At 44.7% G+C, this 26,807-nt stretch overlaps 1 protein-coding gene and 1 long non-coding RNA gene across 2 annotated transcripts in view; one reads left to right on the forward strand and one right to left on the reverse strand.

Annotated features, from left to right (window-relative positions):
* Window positions 1–6,394: 6,394 nt before the first annotated feature.
* Window positions 6,395–14,366, reverse strand: LOC110598334 (uncharacterized). Its single transcript, XR_002484144.3, has 3 exons — window positions 13,862–14,366; window positions 12,875–13,157; window positions 6,395–7,720 (listed from the first exon to the last, which is right to left on the reverse strand). It is a non-coding gene; the product is annotated as an uncharacterized LOC110598334 (long non-coding RNA).
* A 1,649-nt stretch (window positions 14,367–16,015) lies between these two features.
* The window catches only part of LOC101970831 (serotransferrin), a 29,666-nt gene continuing 18,874 nt past the window's right edge, over window positions 16,016–26,807 (forward strand). Inside the window, exons 1-8 of the mRNA XM_005327026.4 lie at window positions 16,016–16,171; window positions 18,282–18,454; window positions 22,175–22,283; window positions 23,063–23,239; window positions 23,940–24,072; window positions 24,839–24,894; window positions 25,410–25,588; window positions 26,501–26,678. Of these exons, the coding sequence (XP_005327083.1) occupies window positions 16,129–16,171; window positions 18,282–18,454; window positions 22,175–22,283; window positions 23,063–23,239; window positions 23,940–24,072; window positions 24,839–24,894; window positions 25,410–25,588; window positions 26,501–26,678 (1,048 nt within the window). The 5' untranslated portion in view covers window positions 16,016–16,128. The remainder of the gene's footprint in view (window positions 16,172–18,281; window positions 18,455–22,174; window positions 22,284–23,062; window positions 23,240–23,939; window positions 24,073–24,838; window positions 24,895–25,409; window positions 25,589–26,500; window positions 26,679–26,807) is intronic.

Consider the following 26,807-nt stretch of genomic DNA (forward strand, 5'->3'; position numbering starts at 1 on the left):
TTAACCAGATCTTCAAGGTAAAAAAACAAAACCAAACAAAAAAAACCCTGATTTTTTAGCATTGCCAGTTTAGTGGAGTTAATACACCTATCATGAATGATTTTAAGCTACTAAAGTGATGTTAATCAATGCAGAGTTGAAAAGAAAGTCACACAATCAGCTTTTGAATCAATAGAAGATGACTAGGGAGCTCCAATGATTCCCCTTTTTCTCCTTCGTTCTTTTATTATCATACATTATACTTCTACATGTGCTGGAATATGTTTTTTATTGTTTTTAAATTGAGAAGTAAATTCTCATTTAAAGGCTATCAAAAGACTCTTTTCTCAGTAGCAAGGAACGTGCTCATGGCTGTGACAGAATGATATGTTAATGCTGGAGATCCAGGAAGGACCCAAGGTGCAAACATTGCCCTCATGGATATCTGAAATCCTGCCTGGAGATTGGAATCCTTCCTTAGCATAGGTCTGGCCCCCTTCCAGTCATTCCTTGTAAATATGAGTGGTCCCAGAAAGAAAATGATTGAAATAACCAATGACCGTGTGCCTTTGTCAGATCACTGACCTCTGGGCTAATGAGAACACAGAAGAACAGCCAATTGAAAGAAAGGAGCAAGGCAAAAAGAGGAGGTAATAGGACCAGAGTGTTACTGATGCTTTAGGATTTCTAAGGAATGGGATTCTATTGGGTCAGATCTTCTGGGGTGAAATCACCAGGGTTGGTGCCCTCCTAGCTGAAGTATTTGGGGATGGGACTGGGCAGTGTCTAGCCAGGTTGAGCATATCAGCTCTGCTATGGTTTGAATGACTTCCAGGTGCTGAAAGCTTAGTCCTCATAATCATACGTAATGGTCTTTGAAAGGTGGGATCTTTTGATTGGGTCATAAATGGATCTCATCTGAAATCCACGGATTCATGGGTTCCTGAAGGAGTGCCTTTGTCATAAAGGTGAGCTCTGTGTGTGGCTTGCTTATTCTGTCTTATGCAGCAAGTACGCTCTCTTTGGCTGACCACATGCTCCTGCCATGTCCTTGGGTGGCCAAGCCTCCTGAACTGTGAGCTCAGTAAAACTTTATTCCTTAGAAATGAAAAGAAGTAAATTATCTTTATAGAATTTCTAACGGAGGAAGAGATTTAAAACTTTTACTCACATCTTTACCATTTTGGCTTTCTGTATACCTTCACACAGGTCACAGATGATCGCTATTTTGTGGGCATGTCTTTGCCACATACTCTCATCATATGTAGAGATCTTGTTTTGCTTCTTTATTTTTTTTTCTCATAATGATTTTCTATGGGATTTGACTTTGGTGACTTCTATTGATCAATCTTAGGTAAAATTAGGTTTTCTGAACTTTTAGAATAAGGCTGTTTTCAAGAATAACTTTCTAACTACACAAAGCTTGTTCTGTGCAATGTTCATTCAAAAACTCAGCAGCATGCTTTCCAGGGTTCCTTGATTTCATTCACTTTGGGCTGGCAAGACGTATCTCCTTTACCTCTGTTGTTCCTTTCTGCTTTGGGTTGCACTTCCAGCAGCGTCTCCTGTTCTACATTGTTCCATACCCTTTAGACCTTTTCATTGTGTCTTATGGTTATAGAAAGTAAAATCTTCCTAATTTCATCTGTTAATCTCAGATTGGTCTGTCAATATTTTTCTAATAAAACTGCTTTCCACATTGGGGGTATCCTCTTTTTACATTCTTTATATGTTTCCCTCTTCTTCCTTTTCTCTGCATGGATACCAATTGCAAGTAAGTCATGGTGATTTTTCTCTACCCACTTTTATTATGGAGTTTATGATGATAACTTTCTACCTAGTGTTATTGCACATGTTGTCTGTGGGCTTCTGTTTTTGCTACTTAATTGATCTTTCTTCCTTTCTTTTTCAAACATAGATTCAGAGAAAAATTTTAAACTATGCTGGTACCACTGATACCATATTCCCAGGTCTTTGGGGGAGATTTGAACTTCCATTTGAATTCTTTGTTTTCAGCCTGAACAACGTCTCTTAATTTTTTTTTCTTTTTTGTAAAAGTTCAGTTTTTCTGACAACAAATCCCTTCAGTTTTTGTACATCAGAAGAAAAGGTTTCATTTTGTCTGCATTGTTGAAGGATATTTTGTGTGAGTTTACAGTTCTAGGTTAACATATTTATTTTCTTTTTTGCAGTACTTTAATGATGTCTTTCTATTGCCTTTTGGTTTGTATTGTTTTAGATAAGAAGCCAGCAGTTAGTTATCTTTGTTTTCTTGTTTTTAATGTCTCTTTTTCCTCTGGCTGCTTTTAAGACATTTTTCCTTTTTATCAGTGGTTTTCAATAATATGAGGCATGTGGACATTCTTTATTTCTCTCCCTCGACTGCATAAGTCACATCTTTTGTCTGTTTCGACACTTATGTAATTTTCTTTGTGATTATTTGTTTCAGATTTGTGGAACTTTTTAGATCTGTGAGTTTGTAGTTTTTGTCAATTGTAGAAAAATTTTGGCCATTATTTCTTCATGTACTATTTTATACTCTTTCTAGGGTTCTACAAATTGATTTGTTAACTAACTTGGTATCACTCCACTGGTCACAGAGGCCTTGTTGTAAGAATGGCCTTAGGCCTGAGCCTAAGCGACTCCAGTTTAAAACTCCAGTTTGGAACCTACAGTCTTATCAGGCACACCTAACAGAGCCCTCCAGTATGGCCCTCAGACAAAAACAAGTCACTTCTCCCCATCTGGATAAACTCAGAGTGAAGTCTCTAGCATGTTGCCCTGGCCCCATAAGGGGGGAAGGCAAGAAAACCAGGGTGGGGACCACCACCAGATAAATGATGTTACTGAGAGACCCAGTGGTAGCTGATAGGGTCCGAAAGCGGGTGTCAAAAGCCCCCAAATTTGGTATAAATAATGGAGCAAATGAACAGACATTCAGCCAGCAGATAGAAATGCCCTCATGCTGAGAGCCTGATGAGGACCTGGACTGACATCCCAACTCTTCTCATCTGCCTGATCCTCTGTGTTGTTCTCACTGCTCTCAAACTCTATAGCACCTCGTGACTCTGGTGAGAAAAGGACTTCTCCTTATGACCGCCTCCGCAGCCAGCTATCAACTCCACCCCAGGAGAAGCCTCTATCGGATCCTGACCTGGTTGCTGTGGTCTGACTAAGTGTGCATCTGCTGGACTTAAGATCTAACACTTAAGACTTTAAATCTACCACTTAAGCTTAGCATGCAGAGGAAATGTCTGCAATAGGTCTGTCATGATTAGGTGTGTTTGCAGTGCTGAGAATTAACTTAGAATTGTTTGCTTTGAATTGATTATTTCTATTGCAATGCCCAGCATTAAAGATTATCATCCCTTGATTAAGAACCTATAGAGTGAAATTGTATTAAGTGATTTGAGTAAATAAAACATTAAAAAGGGCAGATGCATGTGGACATTCTTTATTTCTCACTCTCAACTGCATAAGTCACACCTTTTGCCCATTGTGACACTTGTGTGTGTGTCTCTCTCTCTGTCTCTCCCTTTCTCTTTGCTATGGAGTAGTTTCTATTGCCCTGTATTTGGGTTCATTGATCTTTTCTTTTTTAGAGTCTAAGCTGTTGATCAATTCATCCAGTAATTTAAAAAAAAATTTATTTTTTACACTAGAAGATTCATTTGATTCTTTGGCTCATCTTCCATTTCTACCCTTATCTTATTCATTGATTCCTCTAAATTTCTAAGTAAATACTTGAAATTTTTCTCTATTAATTTTATTATCTCTATCTTATTGGGATCTGTTCCTTATGACTATTTTCCCTCCAGAATATAGGCTACATTTTTCTGATTTTGTATGACTGATAATTCTTTATTTGTTGCTGTACTTTGTGATTGTTACGTTGTTAAGTGTCTGGATTCTGCTGCCTTCTTTAAAAGAGAATGAGGGGAGTTCTTTTTTTCCTGAAAAGTTAATATATTTGCAAATCAGTTCAATGCTTTCAAGTTGTATATGAAGGTTTTTGTTAGAGTGAATATAAACTTTCCTCTAGGGCTAATTTATCTTTACTCCTAACATCTGAGTTTTCCCCTGAATTCTGTATGTGTTCAATGAAGTCTTCCTACTGCTACTGGGCAAATCTCATTTCTCTCCCCACTCTGGAGAGTTCCAAAAGATGTTCAATATATCTTTCCCCAATAGTCACTCTTTCCCCAGAAGTTGCTCATTGTCTGGTCTCAAACTATAAAGATCTCAGGATAACTTTTTCTGCATATTTCACTTCTCTTCAGTACAGTGTCATGTGAATTCTGGTTCCCTGTTCTCTACTCCTCATCTCTGTCCCCACAGTTCGGCAAGACCATCCTATTCTGCATGGTTTACCTGCCCTTGTGCTGTGTTCTGAAAGAGTGCTTCAAGGCAGGAAGTGAGTGAGATTGTAGGATTCACATCATTGGTCTCCTCTAAAAAAATCACAACTTGGTACTTTCAAATATCCAAAAGCAGTGGTTTAATGTGTTTGTCTAACTTTCTATTCATTTTATGAAAAGAGTGTTACTCCAATACTAGTTGTCAGGAATGGAAGGTGATGTCTTGCTAGGAGCCTTTTATGCTCAATTTCAATCCAAGCATCTTCCCTTCAAAGCCAACAATTTTAACTTTATACATATTGCCTTCAAGTACAAAAAAAAAAAAAAAAAAAAAAAAAACATTCTTATAAACAGACCTGGGAATTCGCCTGAAAAAGGCCAGAAAACTGGATTACAACTCAGAAAAAAATGGGCATCTTTAGCTTTGAGGAGATGGAGTTTCCAACTGGTTTCCCTGGTGGAATGGAAGGAAACGATGGCTCCAAAATAAGCCTCACAGAAAGTGCCCCCAGCTCCTCCAGACTCAAGATGCTTGTCTATTCAATGAGCTGCCAGTTTTCTCTCTCAGTTATTAACTGTCAGGCCCAAAGAACTCAGTCAAGCCTGTGGGGACAGTCCCTCTCTTCCGTCCAGAATACAGTCCCCAGAGAGAGGCAGCAGGAAGGGTCGGTGGATCAGGGAGCTTCTCCCCCAGGAGTAGCTAGAGGCTGAGGTCTCACTCCTTGTGGGAATGACATTTTCACATCTGGTCCTGCATAGGCTCCTTGCAGTATGCCCCCAGGAAGCCATGGACATGCCTATCCTTTATGCTGGGGCTTCTGGAAGATTCTCCTCTAAAGTTTTACCTGCTATAAAATCCTCAGGCTTTATTGCTCAGAGGCTTAGTTACGGTTGGCTCTAAAGAGCTTGAGTTTTGGCTACCAGTTTCCTCCACCAGGAGGGCCAAACCTGCAGTCCTAAGTTACCTAGAGCGGAAGGTTTGGGTCCACGGGGGTCTTTCACTGGCACTGGGAGATTGCTGTCAAGTACCTCAACTCTACTTCCTCCCAATTCTAAGAACATGGAAAGATGGCCAGAGATTTCAACATATTTACAGTACCAATGGGCCCCACTAAGGATTAATAAAAGCTAGGGACTCTCACTTTAATAACACACACACACACACACACACACACACACACACACACACACACACACAGTTTTGCATTCTGAGATCTCTCACTTCCTTTCCCAGGGAGAAGAAAGATAGGGATGGGGGTTTGTTAATTGTTTGGGGGCAGTTGCTCCCTGTGGAGCTGGTAAGTCTTGTCAATGACACCTATAGACAAGCTGGATATATTTACATAAATGAGCAATACTTAGAACAAGTAAAAGGGTAAGATCATTCAACTGCAGAAACCAACAGTTGACATTGTTTGTAAACCTGTAAATCTGCAGAGGCCAAAGGGTTACTTTGGACAGCTGAGAAACCAGGTAGACTTTGTTCTTCTCTTTCCATGAGGAGCAGGGACATTAAACACTGGCATTGGCTCTGGGGGCAGCAGAGAGATCAGCGTTCTGTTTGCTTTGGCCCCGGGAACACTGGACTCTGCTCAGCTTGCCCAGTCCTCTCGGTCTGTGTGCTCATGCTTAGCCAGTCCTCTGTGTGTCCATCTGATGATCTGGAGTCTTGACTTCTCTCAATGAAAGAAAGCAATGAGAAGTAAAATTCTGAAATAAACTTGGAAGAAAATATGAATTGCACTTTCCAGGAAAGTGTGTCATAAGGTGGTTGGGACAGCTCAGGTCATTGAGCCTCAAGTCCTAGGTCCCAGTGTCTTCTGCCCTGCTGAGCAGTCTACCCGTTATGTTCACTGGGTAGGCTCAGTTTTTATAACCTGTAAAATGAAGTGCTGTGCTAGATGGTCTCTTAAGGGTGTGTTTTGCTAAAGGGAACAATAGCAAAGGAGGGACATAATGAAGGCACACAGAGATGCTTCCTTTGTCCCCTGAATGTGCATGAAAAATGTTGTCTGTGCTGGGAGTTCTGCAACAATGATAGTACTCATTACCATCAATCAGTGTCCAACAGAGCCAGCACTTTAATAGTAAAGCCAGTAGTCTTCATAATGACAGGGGAGGTACTTGTCTTCCTATTACTAGAGAGAAAACAGAGCCTGGGGAAATGGAGCCCAGATAAGTAACTTGCCCGACATCATGCAGACCCTAAGTAGCCAGAGATTCAAGCCCCATCTTGATTTCTTATGCCCATTTTATTTTAATAATTAAGATTATTCCCTTAGTCTATAGACCAGAATTAATACCAGACCAGCCTGGTCCTCAAGAATGCACAAGTGACTAGAAGGAGGGCACAGGTAACTGACATACAGAGCAAAACACTGCCAGGACCTGTCTGCTGTATCCTCTAGGGTGTATTGTCTAAGATCTAGCAGTCAGCACACTTGAAGGGATCCTTGATATGGTGGGACTTGAGGGGCTGAGCTTAGGAGGACTCAAAGAGACTCAGAGGGAGAAGATAAAGAGCAAATCACAGGTAAAAAAAAAAAAAAAAAGAAAGAAAGAGGCTAATAACGTGCTGGGTTCTGCACAAGGTGACTGACTTTAGTTCCTAATTTTGATCTCACAATAACTCTATGAAGGAGGCATTGTGATTCCCAATTTCTAGATGCAAAAACTGAGGCACTGAGAGCTTAATCACTTGCCTAATTCACTATCCAACCTGGAAGTCTGTAAGGATAGGAGCAAATGACCAAATCACTCCAACTTTAGTGGTGTCTTCATTCAGGAAGAGCTGGGAGCATGACTTCCTCTTGTCTCAGGTTTTGCAGAGGGAGCTCCTCTTCTGGGCGCTGCATTTCTGTTTTGCATGTGCAGATGGTCTCCAAATTCATATCTGGAATTGAGTCCGCTTCTGGCAGTGAACTCTTCTACCTGTAGTGAACTCTTCCAGCTTTACTTTAAAAATCCAGACTCTTTGACATCCTGTGTCCAGGTCTACTTTATAAATGGCTCTCAAAATTCCCCTGTCCTCCTGTCCATTCCCTAGAATCCTACTTTGTCTCCTGGGAGAGAGGCCTCTGGAGTCAGGGCCTGAAGAAGCTCCTGGGACAGATGTTGCTTATTTCACAATGCTGCCTGGACCTGCCCTGCCGTGGAGCACTAAACTGAGCCCCTGGCCCTGAACTCTCATCCTGTCTTTTGCAGGCCGGTCCAAGTGTCCTGTAAACAGCATGTCCGAGAGCACCAGCATTCCTGCATGCCTGCCTTTGGTCAGGACTTTTGTTCCTTCACACATAGGACTTCACAGAGTCCACTCAGGCCCAGGGTCAGTGTCCTCTGTTGGCCTTCAGGTCAGGTATGGCTGGGTTCAGCTGAACATCAGGCTGAAAGGATAACAAGAAAGGATTACAAAGTGGATATCTCTGACTTTTGAAATGAAGATAAACAGCCCCTAGTCTTTCCTAGTTCCTTGTAGAAGAATATCTGCATGGAGGAAAAGGAGCCCGTGGCTTCATGACATGGAGGGATGCAGAACATCTCTGTTCCCTTCTCCCTCCATCCTGCACACCATCAGGTCCCTCCCCTGTGTAGCACTGGGCAGAGGAAATGATAAAAAGCCTTTTCATTCCCCTTCCTTTTCCCTTCCTCCACCCTTTCCTCTCTTTTCCTTTCTATATTTATAAAACATGTATTCATGCTCTCCCTTCTCCTTTCCTTGGGGTGGCTGAAGCAGGGCAGCCTGAGAGACCAAGGAGGCAGCGGGAGGATCAAAAGGTTGCTTATGCAAGGGAGAAATAAATCAAAAGTAAAGCCAGGGCTAATATGAGGACCGAAGTCTCCCACTGCTAAAAAAGGGGGTTGCAACTATGGGATGGAAGAAAACTAGAATGTATGCCATGGTGTTCAGTTGGAGGAATCAGTGTGAATTCACAGTTGCCAGAGAGGGAGGGAGGATGAAGGGAGAAACTGACAGACAGACAGATGGAGAAGAGAGAGGAAAAGGGCTGGGGATGTGGCTCAAGCGGTAGCGCGCTCGCCTGGCATGCGTGCGGCCCGGGTTCGATCCTCAGCAGCACCACATACCAACAAAGATGTTGTGTCCGCCGAGAACTAAGAAAAAATAAATAAATGTTAAAATTCTCTCTCTCTCTCTCTCTCTCTCTCTCTCTCTCTCTCTCTCTGTCCCCCTCTCTCACTCTCTCTTTAAAAAAAAAAAAAAAAGAGAGAGGAAAAGACCAAAATAGGTAGAGGTAGATGGGTGTGTATATACACATCACACACACACACACACACACACACACACAGAGGTCTTAGTTCCATCTGTTGGAAAGTCTTAGCATCATTGACTCTTGAATATCAGGCACCTAGAACTTGCTTTTTTTGGCAGGGGAATAACAGGGATTGAACTCAAGGCCACTCGGCCACTGAGCCACATCCCCAGTCCTATTTCATATTTTATTTAGAGACAGAGTCTTAGTGCTTAGTTGCTTTGTGCCTCACCATTGCTGGGGCTGGCTTTGAACTCAAAATCTTCCTGTCTCAGCCTCCCAAGCTGCTGGGATTACACACAGGTGTGCACCACTGCACCTGGCTAGAACTTGTCTTTTAAATATTATTATCCAGTAAAAGGATAATAGCCTCCTTAGTGAATGAGTTTCCGGTAATAGAGATCCCAGAGCTGGCAACAGGGAAAGCATAAGGTAGGCCTGAATTCTGCCAGAGAGCAAAGTGCTTAGAAAACAAATTGCTAGTAAAAATTACAAAGGATCTGGCTTCAAAGGCCTCCCACTGGCCAGATATGTACCCACTGAGTGTGAAAATACTGACAGTAATGGTTTAAAATTTATTGAGTGAAATAGGAATCCAAGAATCCATGCTGAGATAGCTAACTAAGAGGTAAATATATGAAAAAAGGGGGACTCTTCTTTACTATAGAATGCCAACTGATAAATGTAGAAGGGATGATATAATCAGAATATACTTTGGCAATCAGCATAGTACCAATTCATTCTGGCAAGAGTCATCAATGAATGCTAAAGCGTCAGTGGGTGAAAGTCTTATGAGGAAATAAATATTAAATACTCTCAACATACTTCCCCACAAACTACTCAACAATTAAAAAGGCAAAACAGAATTTGCAGGGGAAAAACCTGTCAGACCCCAGCACCAAGAAAAGAGTTAACAAAACCAATATGGGGGAGGGAGAGAAACCACCAATATTGGGACAAATCACCATTGAGTCCCTTATAACATGATACACTAAGAACAGCAGCTGACCCCTGCTATTGCTGCCCCAAGTACATAACCTGAATCTAATTATGAGGCAACACCAGAAAAACCCCAACGGAGGGACTTTCCATAAAATAGCTGTTCAAATGAAATAACCTGGTAAGTCACCATGTAGACACAGATCAGCCCAATCCAGAATGTTGGGAACTACAAAGGACAAAGATCCAGTTTCTTTGACAAGTAAATAGTATAAAATGCAGGGAACTGTTTTACAGTAACTTAAAGGAGACACCGAATGTAACGGATGGATCTTGTTTGGTATCCCCTGTGAACATCTAACTTAACTTGTTCAAACAAACTGGGGATTGGTATATTGATTAGATATTAGATGGTAATAAGGGATAACTTAATTTTGATAGAATGATAGCATTGTTAGGCAAAACATTACTTCTATGTTAGAAATGCATACTTTTGTGGGAAAAATAATATGACAAGTATCATTCCAAAAGAAAAGTAAGGCAGAGAAAATAGATAAAATAAGGTCAAAAAATACTAATAATTGTTGAAAGAAAAAATACTAATAATTGTTGAAATGGGGAGAGTTGTCTAAGGGAGTTTATTATAATATTTTCTCCACATTTGTGTATGTTTGAAAACTTTCATAGGTATATAAAAAAGAATGAGGAGGAAGAGGAGAACTATCTGAAATGGTCTTTAAATTATAGCTAGTCAAAAATTTAGTTTACTTCCTAGTGTAGGAAATCGATATGATACAACAGAGTGGAGACTAATTGTGGTAGATATATATGCACTTGATTATGTAATTTAAAAAATATTTTTGGTACTAGGAATTGAATACAAGGGTGCTTTACCACTGAGCCACATCCCCAGTCCTTTTGTATTTTTTTATTTTGAGACAGGGTTCACTAAGTTGCTGAGAATGGCCCGGTCTTGTGATCCTCCTGCCTTAGCCCCCTGAGTCCTTAGGATTATAGGCATGTGCCACCATGCCCAATTTGACTATGTAATTGTTACTCTATACTATTAGTCCAATATCACATTAAAGATCACATTTAGATAATTTATGCATAATCAACACCTGAGTTCAATGGACCTGACAATCGTACTACAGATTTTGGTACGCAGACAAAAGTTAGAAAAATTGAATTAATGCTATTCTTATCTTGGTATGCTTCACCCTATGTAACCAACCAAATGTATATTTGAGACTTTGCATTTTCGTATAAACTTTAGAAATATATTGCTAATGTACACCAGAAAGTATAAAACACTCTTTAGGAATTTGTTTGGAACGACACTGAATCCATAAATCTATTTGGGAAGAATTCAGATCTTTACAATATTGGTTCTTCCATTCTATATTTAGAAAATAGTTTTTCATTTACTTAGGGTTCTTTGGGTTTTTTTTTCAATAATACTTTATATTTGGTGCATAAAAGTTTTACTTGTCTTTTTATAGATTTATTCCTAGGTATTTGTTTTTCTTATGCTATTTTAGACAGTATCTTTTATTTTTTCCATTTTATATGTAGAAATATAATTGATTTTATATATTTAACTTGCATCCATATTTCTTAATTCATATATCCTAATATATAAAATAGTTGAGAACTTTATAATACACAGTCATATCATATCATCTGTAAAAATGAGAGTTTTTTTTTTCTTTTCAATCCTTTTACTTGCTATTTCATATTCTTGCCAGTGTGGACTGGAACGAAACTCCAGTTACCAGGTTGACTAGAAATGCTACTAGAAGATATTTTGGCCTTGTTCTTGACCTCAAAGAAAAAGTTTTCAGGCCACATTTCTATACTGATTCCCATACTAACGTTCCTATGCTGAATGAGAGGCTCATGCCATCTTTCTTCATCTTTGTATTTATGTAATCAATTACACTGATTGATATTTCAAAAGATAGTTTGCACTCCTGAAGTAAACCCATTGGGTAATTATTTATTATCCTTGTTTAGTTTTACTGGATTCTGTTTGCTAATTTTTTTGCATAGGATCTTGGCCTCTGTGTTCATGAAACTCATTTTTACGTACGTCCTATTGTCTTTGGTGATTTTTTTTCCTTTCAAAGTATACCTACTACATACCATGCTTAAAACATTAGTCAGAGACTGTTGCTATTTTTTTTGTTCCCTGGATGCATATGTGTAAGACTGATATCATTCTTTCTCCTTAAATGATAGAATTCATTCTGCCTGGCCATGGGTCACCATTTTTTATGAGAAGGGTATGTTTAGGGATTCTGTTACGAAAAGGATGAAAACCTTGAGTATCTTCCATTGTCCAAGGACTTCTGAGAGATAGGACAGAGAGCAAGGGGGAGGGGGAGTGTCATATGGCATATAAAAATGGCTGCCATTTTCCTAAGAGGCCCCTGTTCTGGTTCCCACCTACCTTGACATACTCCCCCTGACTCAGCGGTCCTGTTGACCTTATGAGCATGGGTTCTCAGGCTCCCCATGATGACCCAGACCCAGAATATCAGACAAGGCTCTGGTATGGGGCAGAGGACACTGGGGGAGGGGGACGGCTTGAAGCAGACAGAGGCTCTTTGTTTGCTCTGCTTCTGTGCAAATTGGGCAACTTTTGTAAATAGCAAATATTGGTTCAGAGGCTCACTGCCTTCCTGCCCACCCCCTCTTTGGCAGCTGCCCCAACTCCCCTGCACGTACACATGAGTTCAGCTATTTCTGTAAGAGGGCCAACCCTCGGGTTGGAATGGAAGGGTTTTATCTTGTTTGTGGTGGGTCATGTTCAGGTTGGTTCAGAAAATGGAAGCCCCTTTGGCTCCTCTCTCAATCTCTCTCTCCATTTCCTTCTCTTTCTCCCTCAAGTGCTTCCCTCCCTCTCTTTCTTTTCGGTTCTCTCTAAATAAAAAGAAGGTCAATATCAAGAAGGAAGCTGTGGTTTGAGGAAGGGTGGGGTGAGGAGATGTGAGTTCTGGTCCCAGAGCTCTATGAACAAGAAATCATTACTTTTCTGTAGCGTCCACTTCCGGAAAACAAGGGCACTGATTTCCTCTTGTAGGGACATCAGTTAAAAGCTCAAGATCTTGCCCCAGAACAGGGCATGCAGGGGAGCTAAATATATATTTTCTCCCAGCTGAGCACAATACAGTGAGCCTGTCTCAGATTCTGCAGCCCAGCACCCAGATCTTCCCCAGATTGACCAAACCTTCTGACGGATGAACTTGGGGGCCGAGTATCTGGAGAGATGTCAGGGCTAGCAGTCCACATCTGACCCTTTCTCAATGTGACCCCAGATGAACCTACCTTTGGCCTCCTTTACGTTCTGGCTTCCAGGGAGAAGCCCTGCTCCTGATGGAAAGGTCCGCAGAGAACCAGACCTCCTGGTTTTGCATTCTGGCTCAGCAGCTGACCTTTGGAACAAGGCATGATTCTCTCTGGTCTTCCATTTCTGTCTCATCTGGAAGATGGAAATTCTAAGCCACCCATGTCAGAGGGCTGTGGTAAGCCCATGGTGAAGCTCTCAGCAAGTCTCAGCCATCATTAAACTGCATAAGAGGGACAATGTGTGCCCAGACTCCAGAAAAATCTGAAATAGAATTAAACAGATAAGTAAGAGCACAGGTACAAGTGTCATGGGCCACCAAGGACATGGAACACTGTGTGGTTAACCTCTTATACCACAACCCTCTACAGGCGTGGTACCCCATGCAATCAAGGTAGCACACACATATACACCCCCCAAACCAGCCTTGCCACTGCCTGTCCCTCTGAAGAATGGCAGACACAGGACTCTGTTGCTGTCCTGCTCTTCAGTAGGAATGAAGGTTCTGTACCAGGTGTGAGTAGACGATGTGGCAACTCTGTCCCCCATGCCTCACATAAGCTTCCTCCACATCCCGTGATGCTGTGCACACCCTTCCCAGCACCTGTCTTGGATTTGGACGCAGAGGACCCCACTGAGGACAGGACCTGGGGTTGGCTGGTCTGGAGAGGGCTCAGCCGGCCACAGCTGCTACCTGCTGAGAGGCCCTGGCTAAGTGGGAGCCTGTAGCTGCAGGAGTGAGTGTAGGAGAGATCTGGGGTGGGGTGCGGTGGGGGATCATTGTCCATCTGTATGTCTATGCCCTGCACTGAGCTTCCCTGAGTTTGTGGCATGAGCTCAGCATTTGACAACTCCACTTCCTGCTTCCTGGCAGACCTTGAATGCTCACTGCTGTCAATATCTTGGCTGAATATATACATGCTGTTTTGCTCGGTGCCCTCCCCGCCAGGCCTGCCCTGGAGTCTTACCGGCCTTTATGTCCCTGCCTTAGGGTCTCTCCATGGATCCAGACTGTCCTCTAGGGTTGACGGCAGATGGCATTGGGAATGTGCCCCTCCTGCCAATAGTCTTATTTTCTCATGGCTCAAGCTCAAAGGGCCCCATACGAGAGGCAGGGAGCAGTAAGACAGGACAGCAGTAGCCTCTCTTCCTCATTAGTGAGGAAAGCCCCTGCTAAAGTAATAGTCTCTAAAGTGGAGTGCATGTAACCCCTTTCTATAGGAGACAACCTATGGGGATGTGGGAGAACATAACCTAATTTACAGTTATATTTATTGTTGCAAAAGATTAACAAATCATCATTCAATCATATTTAATGTGGGGATTGGCCTTGAATCCCCAGCTGGGTCAGAGTGTTGGTCAGTAGCATGTTGAGTGGAACCTTTGAGGTGTTCTTAGGAAAGATGGAGATCACTTCACAAAAGGGAGGCCCAGAGAAGCCAGTGCTGGATGGTTGTGGCACCCTGACTCCTGTCTCTCTCTCTCTCTCTCTCCTCTCTTTTTCTTTCCTCCTCCTCCTCCTCCTCCTCCTCCTCCTCCTCCTCCTCCTCCTCCTCCTCCTCCTCCTCCTTCTTTTGGTACTGGGGATTGAACCCAGTCCTTTTTATTTCTTAAATTTCAGACAAGGTCTTGCTAAATTGCACAGGGTCTTGCTTAAGTTGCAGAGGCTGGCCTTGAATTTGCATTCTCCTGACTGAGCCTCATGCATTGCAGGAATTACAGATATGTGCCACTCAGCCTGTTTTTGACATTTTTTATTTGTTTGTTTCCATGCTTTTTGGTTCGCATGTGCCCAGTTAAATGGATGTACAGATTTTAAAATGTGGCTTTAACTCTCCAACCATCACAACACACCCAAGTGCCTTAAAACTATTCCTGCAAAGAAACTGGAATTAGAAGATAATTATGATAACACAATCACAAGTGAACAAAACCAAAATGGCCAAAGTAGCATGTCAATTAGGCCTGGTATAAGCTCTTTGTCAGCTAAAATGAGGCAGAATCAGTAATTATATGATTAACTAAGGAACTTTGACCTTTCTCTATATACTGTGCCTTGGGGTACTGTTTACTGTACATAAAGCAGCATAGGCAGAGGGATGTTTAAAAATGAGTGTGTTCATCTTTATCCCATTCTTTTATGAATTTCTATTCTTTGGACCTGGCATGGTGGTGCATACCTGAATTCCCAGCAATTTGGGAGTTTGAGGCAGGAGGATCAGAAGTTTGAGGCTAGCCTCAGAAACTTAGGGGAGAACCTTAGCAACTTAGTAAGACTCTGCCTCAAAAAAAAATCTATTTGTTCATGATTGAAATATACAGAATTTTTAGTTAAAATACATATGCAGAAAGCACCAATTCAATAATTTTTTGTGTGCATGTGATAAAGATGTGCAATTAAAGCAGTTTAATGACTACTTAGCAGGAGGGAAACTGGGATTGTCCTGAGGCTTTAAGAACCGATCACAAATTCCTTGGGGTTGTTCTTAGTGCTAACATGGCACGTTGTTGGGAATCTTAACGTCTTGACCATATTCCTGGAAGCTTCTTGTGAGAGGGGGTTTGTTTCGCACCTGACTGGCCCTAGCCCAAGGTGTGATACAGGAAGCTTGAGAGCAGCAAGTATTCAAGTCCAAGAGCCTGAGTTCAGCCACAAGGCTGGGCTTTGGGAGCCCAGGGGCAAGATTTTCAGGAAACCGGCTGAGAAGCAAAGGGTGCTGAGGGACTGCCTTTACCCTGAGCCCCGCTTTTTTCCACATTCCCTATAGGAAGGGTTTTGCCTGCCTTTCCCGGGTTCTCGACGGGGTTCCAGGGCAGTGCCCTTCCCTCTCCAGGCCTGAGTCCCCATCTATGCACGGAGCTGATGGGCCTGGAGGCACGCACTAGCCCTGGCAGCCCTGGATTCTGGAGCAGAGCCACCCCAGCCCCAGCTTGCTGAAGACGCGCTCCTGGCACTGAGCGAGCCACTCTAACAAAGAGCGGATTTTACTTTAGTTCCCTTCCAAACAGCATTTTTTGTGTGGGACTGTCCCAGAGCTCAGGAAATGAGGTGATCATCAGGGTGAAAAAGGAAGGGGGATGGGTGAGGGTGATTGGGCAACCAGCTGCGCAAACACAGGAGGTCAAAGATTGCGCCCGCCCTGCGGCCCCCGCTGGGGATAAAGGCGCCCCGGGCGCTGAGACGCAGCGCAGAAGCAGGTGGTCTTTGCTCACCGCTCCTTGCCACACCGGGAGGATGAGGCTCTCCGTGGGCGCCCTGCTGGCCTGTGCCTTCCTGGGTGAGTGCCTGCGCGGGAAGGACCGAGTCTCCACCCCAGGCATCCCTTGCACCCTGGAAGCCCGGGTGCCTTTTCCGTTCCTCCTCTTTGCCACTCCTTCTGCTGCACCCTGCTTGAGCCTCTGGCCACCCTGCTGACCCTGCTTAATGCCTCTTCCCCCTCTGTCCAGTAAATCAAATATAATAAAATAGGGCACGTCTAAGCACAGTTTATCCGGGCGCTTTTCTGCTGCCTCTTTTGTCAAGTCCAAACTCCTTGGCAGGGAATTCGAACTTCCCCTGGATCACTCATTGCCCCCCTTCATAATCTGATGTCCCATGGGTGCTCTTGGCGCTGTTGATACCCTACTAGGGAGGCAGGGCCATCATGTGTTCAGAGGATGCTACTGGAAACCAGAATTCTTGGGTCCTCATCCTGGCCAGGCTCTTCACCTTTGAGAGGGGCAATCCTAACACCTGCCTGGGAGGGTCATGCAAAGATACCAGGCAAGGTTGGAGAATGCCACAAGTGACCAATGGCTTCCCCCAAATCTGAGGTTGTTGGACCCTCTTCCTATGTCTATGCCTCCAGCTCACTCATTTTTTCGCAGGGGGAGGTAGGTACTAGGAATTGAACCCAGGGGTGCTTAACCACTGAGTCACATCCTGAACCCATTTTATTTTATTTTTTCATTTTCAGACAAGTCCTCACTAAGTTGCTGAGGTTGGCTTTGAACTTGTGATCCTCCTGCCTCAGCCTCCTAAATCATTGGGATGAAGGTGTGAGCCACTAAGCCTGGCTTGCTACTCACTCATCTGTCACATAGTTGTAGGCTTCCACATGGAGTTATTTTTGCCTTCTCTGAAACTATCAATTCCTCATGAGGGGGTGTGAGATCCACACATGACTGAGGACTGAGTATCCCTGTAGAAGTAGGGAGACAGGTCTGGAGAGGTGGTTTGGGGAGAGTTTGCCACTGATAGTGATGCCTCTTGTGAATTCCCAAAGCTGAGGTGAAGCAAGGCAGGTAGGTTGGGGCGGTCATTTCCCCCATGATCCTTTCTTTTATCATCCTGGAGAACTGTTGGCTGTGGCCCTGTTGCTTTGTGTCTTGCGGATCTTCCTGAGTCAGCGAGTCAGCCTAGCTGTGTTGACCCAGGGGGGTGGACAATACTGAGGGCTTGGGGGGTGGAGCCAAAGCTCATGGATAGGGACATCTCTGACACACATGGATTTTAATAGCTCTGGGTGTGGCTGGAGTCAGCTTGCTTTCTAAATGGCAGTCTAAAAGAGAAATGAAAATTGGGGAAGATGTCAGTGGAAAAAGGGAAGACTGCTGAATAGATGGAGCTTTTAGTTATAACTAAAAAGAATGGCAGACGAGCGTCACAGGCAAATTCGTGATCTTTTCATGCATTCCCCCCCCACCACCAACCCACCACTACTGAGGAAGAAGAGGCCAAGTAACTAAGAGTTTTGTCTTCCCTTGTGCTCTGAGCAGTGGACCAAGTGTCTGGAGACCTGGATTCCAAGCCTGACTTGGCCACAAACAAATGGGTTGACATTGGATAAAAAAGCAATGTTCTGGGGCTGGGGCTGGGGCTCAGTGGCAGTGCACTTGCCTGGCATGTGTGAGGCACTGGGTTCAATTCTCAGCACATATAAATAAATAAAATAAAGGTCTATGCACAAGTAAAAAAAAAAAAAGGGCATTGTTCTTTGAGTCCAGCTCCCTCATTTCTAAAAGGTGGTAATTCTTCCCCTACTGGCCTCGCAGAGTTGTACTGAGCCAATGGGTTGAGGTGGCTAAAAATGCTATGTGCATTCCCAGGAGTATGTTTTGCTGCTAGCCGGGGTGAGGGAAGGAGGCAAGAAGAAGGCAGGCAATTGGGAGATGGTGGACTGACTGCCAGCATCCCTCTGGGCAGCAAAGAGTGGTCAGCAGAACACTGGGAAGCTACTGGGGTCCCACTCAGAAAGCAGGGGAGCCTGTTCCCTGCAGTGTTCATGGATAGGAGTGAGATGAAGACAGGACTGGGGACATGTGACCATCAAGGCCCTTCAGAGAATGATGCTGTCTCCCCCTGGCACAGGGAGTGGGTCCCTTATTGGTCTGGCTTCTTACCCCCAGGGCTATGTCTGGCTGTCCCCGAGAAAACTGTAAGATGGTGTGCTGTGTCAGATCATGAGGCCAACAAATGTGTGGCTTTCCGTGACAACATGAAGAAAGTCCTTCCAGCTGATGGTCTCCGCATGGCTTGTGTGAAGAAGACGTCCTACCTGGATTGTATCAAAGCCATCGCGGTAAGTCACTGCTGCCTACAAGAGAGTAGATGTTTTGGAAATGCACACATTGCTCAATCACTTCAAAAATGGAATTAGGGGAGGTCATCTTTAGACATATTCATCTAAAAAAAAATCAAAAGCCAATGTGCTCTGAAAGTTGACTTTTTGAGGTACAAAGGTCTGTGCATTCCGGGAAGAAATAAGAAAGTGTACTATCATGATAATTATATAACCTCATTTGGAAGCTGGTGTCCTTTGGTGGCGCAGGGGATTGAACGCAAGGCCTTGCAGTGCTAAGCATGTTGTTCTACCACTGAGCTACATGGCCAGCCCTGGAAGTTCTTGATAAATCCTTGGGAAGAAAATGAGGGATGCACACAGGGAGGGAGAATAGTATCCTGATTGCAGATGAAGGCTGATCCCTTTGTTCTTGAGGTCTACAAAAATACTCTTCATCCCTTCCGTATATCCCCTGTGCAAATGAACATGTGTCACATCTTGTGCTGGGGTCATGGGCTGCAGAGGGGAATTCAACACACGTGGTCCCTACCCTGAGGAGCTCACATCCTAGTCAGAAAAGAGGGAAAACACATGCATGAGTAAACGACTCATTTCAAAATGTGGTACAGACAAGGAAGGGAAAGAAGAGAGTGTTCTGACAGGGACTCACAGAGAAACCTGCTTTGGCCTGAGTGGTCAGGGACAGTCTCTTTGAGAGGCGAGCAGGGAAAATACACCAGGCTGTGTCTACCAGGCATTGAGGGTTCTACCCTCACACAGAGATAGGGAGACAGATGCCCTATCCTTCCTGATGGTTATATTTCAAAGGAATGGCTCTCAGGTTCTTGAGAGATGCTTCTGGAGTTGCAAGATATACAGATTCACAATTGTAAGCCTTTTTCACTGATTGCTCTTAGAAAGGGAGGTCAGGTGTGTTAGTGAAAGGAAATGTAAACATTCCTGCAGTGTCACACTCAGGCATGTTGAGATGGCTGGGTTGTCCTAGGGACATGGCCTCGTGCTTTGTGAAGCCATGCTGGAGTATGGTTAAGCCTTTTGGTGCAGGGCTTTGGATGGGCTTGTCATGCGCAGAAAGTTCTCTAATTCTCTGAGCAAAGCAAGTGGGTGGAGATGGCTGGAAGGGAAGTGTGGAATAGATAGATTCAGCCAGGTGGATATCAGCACTGGTTTAAAGAATTGGCCTGTTGTGTCCTTCCTGCTCCTATATCAGTACCTTCTTGATGGCTTTGCCTCCCTGCCACCCGGCTTCTCCCCAGCCCACTCGCTGTGGCTCACCTTCTTCTGGGTTTGGTCATCTGAACTGTGAGGTCAGGCTTGACCTCTTACTGGTCCAGGTTGCCCCTGGGAATCGCTGCTGCTCTTGTGTTGGGGCTCCTGTTTTAGGTCTGGGCTTCCTGACTTCTAGGGCCTTTGAGGCTCCAGTGATTCCTGTCCAGGGTTTTGGTGTCCTGGCCAAGAAAGTCCAGGTCCCTGACCACTCTCCAACCCCCACTGCACTGGGCAAAGCTCTTATTTGCTATTCACTTTGATTCAGTGGCGTGAGGGGTGGGGTGGGGTGGGGAAGGTGCCAACAGGTTTGAGCAGCCACAAAGAGCTTTATATCTGGAGTGTAGCTGTGTGGAATACAAGGGTCCGTTGTGTCTCCTATCTGTTTATGACATTGAAAAGAGATGTATTGACAATCTAAAATTTTTGGATGTGTTTTGTCATATTAAAGATATGCTTTTATCAGGTTGGGTGTATAGCTCAGTGATAGAGAGCTTGCCTATGAGGCCTAGAGTCGGGTGGGGACCACAGCACCGTGAACACATGTGCATGCACACATGCACCCATGCACACAGATATGTTTTTACAACGCAACTGCCCAAAGGTGACAGATGATCAAAATGTGTGTGAGCAACTATACACACACACACACACACACACACAATGAGTTGTTTTCAGCCTTAAAAATGTATGAGATTCTGATACATGCTGCAGCATAGATGAACAGGTAAGTAAGCCAGATACAAAAGAATAAATGCTACATGATTCCATTTTCATGAAGTGCCTACAATAGTCAAACTCATAAAGACAGGGAGTGGGATAATAGTTACCAGAGCCTAAGGTGTGTGGAGCGGGGAGATAGGAAGAAATTTTCATAGGCACAGAGTCGGTCTGAGAAGATAAAAAAGTAGGGGTGATAAACAACAATGTAAATGTGCCTAATGCCACTAAAATGTACACTTAAAAGGGTTGAAATGGTGAATTTTATGTTACATACATTTTATTAAAATAAAACAATGAAAAAATCCAACAGGGATTGTGGCTCAGTAGCAGAGTGCTTGCCTTGCATGTGTGAAGCACTGAGTTCAATCCTCAGCACCACATTAAATAAATAAATAAATAAACAAACAAACAAATAAATAAATGTATTGTGTCCATCTACAACTAAAAAAATATATTTAAAAAAATTTTTTTTTCAACCAGAAAAAAGAGTTTGGCTTATGGCAGTTTTTATTTCATTTAGAAATACTTGGTTTTATTACTTACCTGTAACATGGCAAAGATCAAGGAGCTATGTAGTTTTGGCCTTATAATTTAATCAATAAGAACCGTTTATAGAGAACTAGCAAGTGCTTCTGGAAAAATCATTTTGATTAAAAATATCTGAAGCAGAAAAAAGAAGTGAAAATATGTTTTAAGGGTATATAAAACATGGTTTGGCTTACTGTAAGAATTCAAGAAAAAAGAAACTGTAGATGTAGTAGGAAAGCAGCTATAAAATTTCAAGTGACTTATTGATTTAAAGATGAGGATTCATAGAAGCACAAGGTAAACAAACAAAATCCCTGAAGAAATAGTGAAGTGATAAAAAACAAATCCAAGCTGCCTGAATGCAAATCTCAGCCGCTTGACTTACTGTCTGTGGGGCCTGGGAAAGTGACTTAACCTTTATGAGCCCCTGTTTTCTTACTTGTAAAATGGAGCTGAGATGGACAGGAAAGCTTCTAGGTGTCAAAGTAGACAACTATCCCCCAAATAAGCAAAAACGGGAGTAATGATGATCACTTAGTTTAACCATGTAGTTAGATCCAAAGATAGTGCTCAAACCCTGAATGAAAGCTTCCTGCAGCTTTATGGACCCAGGACAGGAAGGAAAAGTATTGAGCCCTGAGTCGGGGGACATGGGGGGAGACAAGTGTCTTTGAGGTCTCCATCCCTGCCTATTGGAAGGTCCCTACTAAGGCACCTGAGAAAGACCTCATGGAAGTCTCAAGACATAGGGGTCTCTGGGAAGGGAGCACGGCCATCCATAGGGTCCTGAGCTCTTTTTTATCGTTCCCTTCAGAGACTTCAGAGCAATGACTGTGCCCAGGTCTGGGATGGAGAGGGAAGATTTCTCCCACCAGACCTGCCAGGTCAACCCTTTGCAATTGCCCAGGGTACCAACCACATAGGATTTTTAGCCAGGAGTTGGACACTTCACCAGGGAAAAGAGAAAAATAACCCATTCCTTCCTCTATGCAGGAAAAGGAATATGGTGGCCAAATGCTCATTTGAGGGTGATGGGGTTCACCAAATCTAGCAGTGTTGTGTGTGGTCTGGCCAAATTGAGGGTTCTTCTGTCTCTAGGCCTATGGAGCCCCGCTAGTCACTCCCTATTGGCTGGGTTTAGGCGGGCCCTTCCTTGGAAGTGAGGGCTTCATCCTCAAGGTCTGGCCTGTTCTCTTGCAGGCAAATGAAGCAGATGCTGTGACCCTAGATGCGGGTTTGGTGTATGAGGCAGGCCTGACTCCCAACAACCTGAAGCCTGTGGCAGCAGAATTCTATGGGACACCAGAGAGTAAGTTCTTCTCGGGCCCCCAGGAGGGAGTGAGTGGCCCTCACCTTCTGGTAGATAATGAGTCTTGTATTTCACAGGCAGGCATTGGATATTAAACCCTAATAACTGTTCGTCTTTGGGGAAGAAGAGCCCTGTCGGTCACCACAAGCACAGAGCACACCCTCTGTGGGCTTTGGACTGGTTGAGGGCTGATGTACTTGATCTTGACCCACTGGGCCAATCATGTGCTCACTGGAGAAACAGAAGGCTGGGTGCAGCTTGGCCTGAGGATCATTGGGGGCTGGTGCTATGTCTAAGGTCCCTGGAGGTCTTCTGGAACCACAGGTGCCATGTATGTGGGAGAGCCCACTCTGGAATATGCCCTGGGACCTTAACAGCTCAGAAAGTGTGTTTTGAGATCAACTTGACAGTCCATGCCAGTGCCAGGGGACAGGAAATACTTTGAGAGAGGTGGGGAATGGGATTCTTTGTACCCACAGCTTCAGTTCCCTGGTAGCCTTGGATGGGTAGATGTAGGCAAAAAAAAACTGTAGGGCCAGGGTAGGTAGAACACTTGGGACACTTTGGCCCCTGTGTTTGCCTGGAGTGATTACAAACACACCTTCTGTCTTTTCTTTCTCCTGAAAGCCTAGGAAGCTTTCCCTGACGCCCTCTTCATTGCCACCCAACTCAATATAGACAACCTCTGGATTCCCCTTCTCTCCTCAAGAGTCTGGGGGCAGGTGCAGTGTTTTTCTGTGCCGGGTTAAGGGTCTTCCACTCATGCCATCCCTTTGCAGATCCACAAACCTTCTATTATGCTGTTGCCGTGGTGAAGAAGGGCAGTGGCTTCCAGCTGAACCAGCTCCGAGGCAAGAAGTCCTGCCACACAGGCCTGGGCAGGTCTGCTGGGTGGAACATCCCCATAGGCTTGCTTTACTGTGACTTACCTGAGCCCCGGAAGCCTCTTGAGAAAGGTAAGCTGGCCTCTCTACCCTGGATATACCTACCTAGGCCACGCAGGGGTCACACAGTTATGATCAGCTGAACATGTGGGCTGAACTCCATGTTGGAAGGGGAGGTGAACCACCTTGAATCTGGCAGGTCTGTTGCACCAGCTGCCCTTGGGAAGTGGCGGCTAACTAAGCCTTTTCTGCTCTGAGCTCCCAACATTTCAGCAGAGGCTTTTCTGAGAAGGGGAAGAAAGAGAGCATCAGGGTCCTCAAAGGGTTTAGCCTGGACCGCAGGGCTGGGCCCTCTTGTTTACTTCCCTAGAGTTTCTGTCTAGGATGATGTGTGCCCCATTCTGCTGGAGGCTGCTCTGGTGACTGTCTGCTGGCCATGAGGTTGGCCAGCCCCCCTCTGGGAAGTCCTCCCATTTCTAGTGTATGGGTCCCAGAGGGACCTCTGGAAACTGATCCAGCCTCTCACAGGGCAGGGAAGGGGCCCAGGCCTGTTTCCTTGGTTGGGTGGTTGCAGGACAGGGGTTCACTTGTTTCCTGTTTGAAAACCCTGGATCCTGACAAGTTAACACAAGTAAGACTAAGCTGGGACTGGGATGGTTGGTTTTATTTTAACCCCCTTCACCCTGTTTTCTGATGAGTCGGGACTGGGAGACGTCATTGGCTTTGGCCAGCCTCGCTTATGCCTTGTGGTCCATTTCTCTGTGTTGAGCAGCAGTGGCCAGTTTCTTCTCCGGCAGCTGCGTCCCGTGTGCAGATGGAGTCGCCTTCCCTCAACTGTGCCAGCTGTGTCCAGGGTGTGGCTGCTCCTCTGCTCAACCATACTTCGGCTACTCAGGCGCCTTCAAGTGAGTAAGACTGACCACTGCCCCCTGCTGGCCAAAGTGCCAAATGTCTTCAGAGTTCTTTGCTAGCCCCAAGTAGAGCCCTGATTGCCTATTAGGAAGTCCCAGCTGCTCCCAGTGAGATGGTGGTACCTCTGGGATTCCAGAGGCCAGGACAGCCCCTTTTCCTGATGATCAGTCCCCTCTTTGAGGTTCCTTTCTTTCTCCTCACAGCCCTGAAGCCTGGCTAATGTCTCCTCTTGCTGGACTGAACAGAGTCTGAAAGGACAGGCACGTCCCTAGTGATAGGCAGGCTCATCATACAGTGACCACCATACAGTGACTCACCATGCAGCAGTATAACAGGCTCCAAGCATCTACCTCCCCTACCTCCCCTTAATTCCCCTATCTAGAAGCCCATGTGGCTGGTTTTTTGCTTCCTGTTTTTGCCTTGGCTATATCCTAAAGTTTTATCATAAGCCAAGGGCACTTTTCTACCCTTAAGAGAAGGTAGACATACCAGGACTCAAAGAATACTTTTTTTTAACATTAAAATACCTTCAATTTGTTCTTGTTGCTTTTGGACAACATAAGGTACAGGACCTTTCATCTCATGGGAATCAATCACCCCTCCCATCCCACTGGTATCCTGAATATCAGCACCCCATGGTGCTGCCTCAGAGGCTTCTCCAAGACTCTGTTTCCATTTGAGGGCTGGAAAGTGGGATCAGACCCTCCTGGTGCCCAAGAGTGTTTTGTAAGAGTGTTCTAATGTGTTTCTTTCACACAGGTGTCTGAAAGACGATGCTGGGGAGGTGGCCTTTGTCAAACACTTGACCATATTTGGTAAGTGATGGAAGAAGATACTGGAAGTTCCTCTCTAAAGAGTGAGAGTTCTTCTTCCTTGCCTGCTTTTCCATGCTCACTAGGTAGACAGGGGCATACAGTGTTTCTCTTCTATCATCGCTTGGGTTTCTTCCTGTACAGACGTAGGTACTTTTGGGTTCCCCATCTGGATTCTTGGGCCTTTTTGCATTATACAGCCTCTTTACACAAGTTAGTCTGCCTCTGGGGCAGTATACCTGTATCTAAGGATTGGGAGCTAGTATGGCTGACCTTGACCTGTCAGTCATCCTGATGAGATCAGACTCATGGGATGTGGGACAGTTTTGCTGCACGGATATCAGAAGTCTCCAGGCCTTCATCTGGCTGCGCAGTCGTTTTCCTGCATGTTCCATGGTCCTCGGGGTTCACTCTTAGCCTCTCAGCTCCCACTTTCTGTTATCAACAGGATTGTAGGGGAGGGCAGGGGGCACCCTAGTTCCACCAGCAGTTGGCTCATCTGGACTTTCCCTCCCCAGAGAATCTGGAACAGAAGGCTGACAGGGACCAGTATGAGCTGCTTTGCCCAGACAACACCCGGAAGCCTGTGGATGAATATGAGAATTGCCATTTGGCCCGGATTCCTTCTCATGCTGTTGTGGCTCGAAGTATGGGTGGCAAGGAAGATCTGATCTGGGAGCTTCTCAACCAGGCTCAGGTATCCCCACCCACCATCCTCTCCCCTGCTTAGAGCTCTCTGCTTGGATTTGGGAAATTTTTCTTCTCACTTTCTGGTCACTGTGTGCCAGGACACAGTAGGAACCCTGCCACACATAATCAGCTTCTCAAGAAGCCCCTGTATTGGGACTCCTCACACGGCAGCAGGGAACCTCCTTTGGTATTACCATCCACCACCCTTTGCCTTTTTGACTGGTGACATCTGAAGAGGGTCCTGTTGTTCTAGTTCATTCCCTTCCCTCTAAACCAGGTCTTCAAGGCCCAGGGCAAACACCAACACCTCCATGAAGACTCTCATGACCCTCCTTCTGTAAACAACCTCTCTCCCAATGTCTGATTCCCTGATTCCATATCTCCAGCCAGTACTTTGGCCAACATGGGCCATAATGAAGTTGGAGTTCTAGAAAGGTGAATGCCGGTCCAGAATCTTCATTGGGTCACTGTGGTTTTGTGTGATCATTCATTCACTCAATGGAAGCTGCTTGCATTGCTCATTTTACCCCTCTGGAGAGGTGGTGTTTAAGGTCAAGCCAACCTTCTCTCCTTCAGCCCTCGCATCTGCCCATGGAGGGTTTATACCCTGCCAGCCTTTGGATGAGACGCATTTCTTGTTCTCAATGAGCCTCTCTCAACCATTCAGGAAGACAGGCCTGAAACCCACTCAGGGAAACAATGAGTCGTGGTCCTAAGAAGGCAGTGAGCAGAGACGATGCTAGGTGGGCAACAGCACTCCTGACTGTCCTCGCTCCTGACATCTTGAAGTTTCTCTTTCTTTTTTTTTTTTTTTTTAATTTTATTTCTGAGGGTTTTTGTTTTTTGTCTCCTCTTTGATTCCATTTTTTGGCTTCTCTTTCTCCCTGTGGCCATTCACTATTCATTTTACTATGAACAGGAACATTTCGGCAAAGACAAATCTGGCGACTTCCAGCTGTTCAGTTCTCCTCATGGGAAGAACCTGCTGTTTAAGGACTCTGCCCTGGGATTCCTTAGGGTGCCCCCTAAGATGGACTTTAGACTGTACTTGGGCTATGAGTATGTTACTGCCATCCGGAATCTACGGGAAGGCATATGTAAGTACTCAGGAAGGACCAGCTTGAGAAATTTGGCAAGGGCAGGGGTTAGGGATAGAATCTTTCCAGGGACCAAAGCCTCTCCTGGTGTTTCTTTCTTCTGCCCTTCCTGTGAGCTAAATGGCCTTG

Source organism: Ictidomys tridecemlineatus, chromosome 3, assembly GCF_052094955.1.
Source record: "Ictidomys tridecemlineatus isolate mIctTri1 chromosome 3, mIctTri1.hap1, whole genome shotgun sequence".
NCBI lineage: Eukaryota > Metazoa > Chordata > Mammalia > Rodentia > Sciuridae > Ictidomys > Ictidomys tridecemlineatus.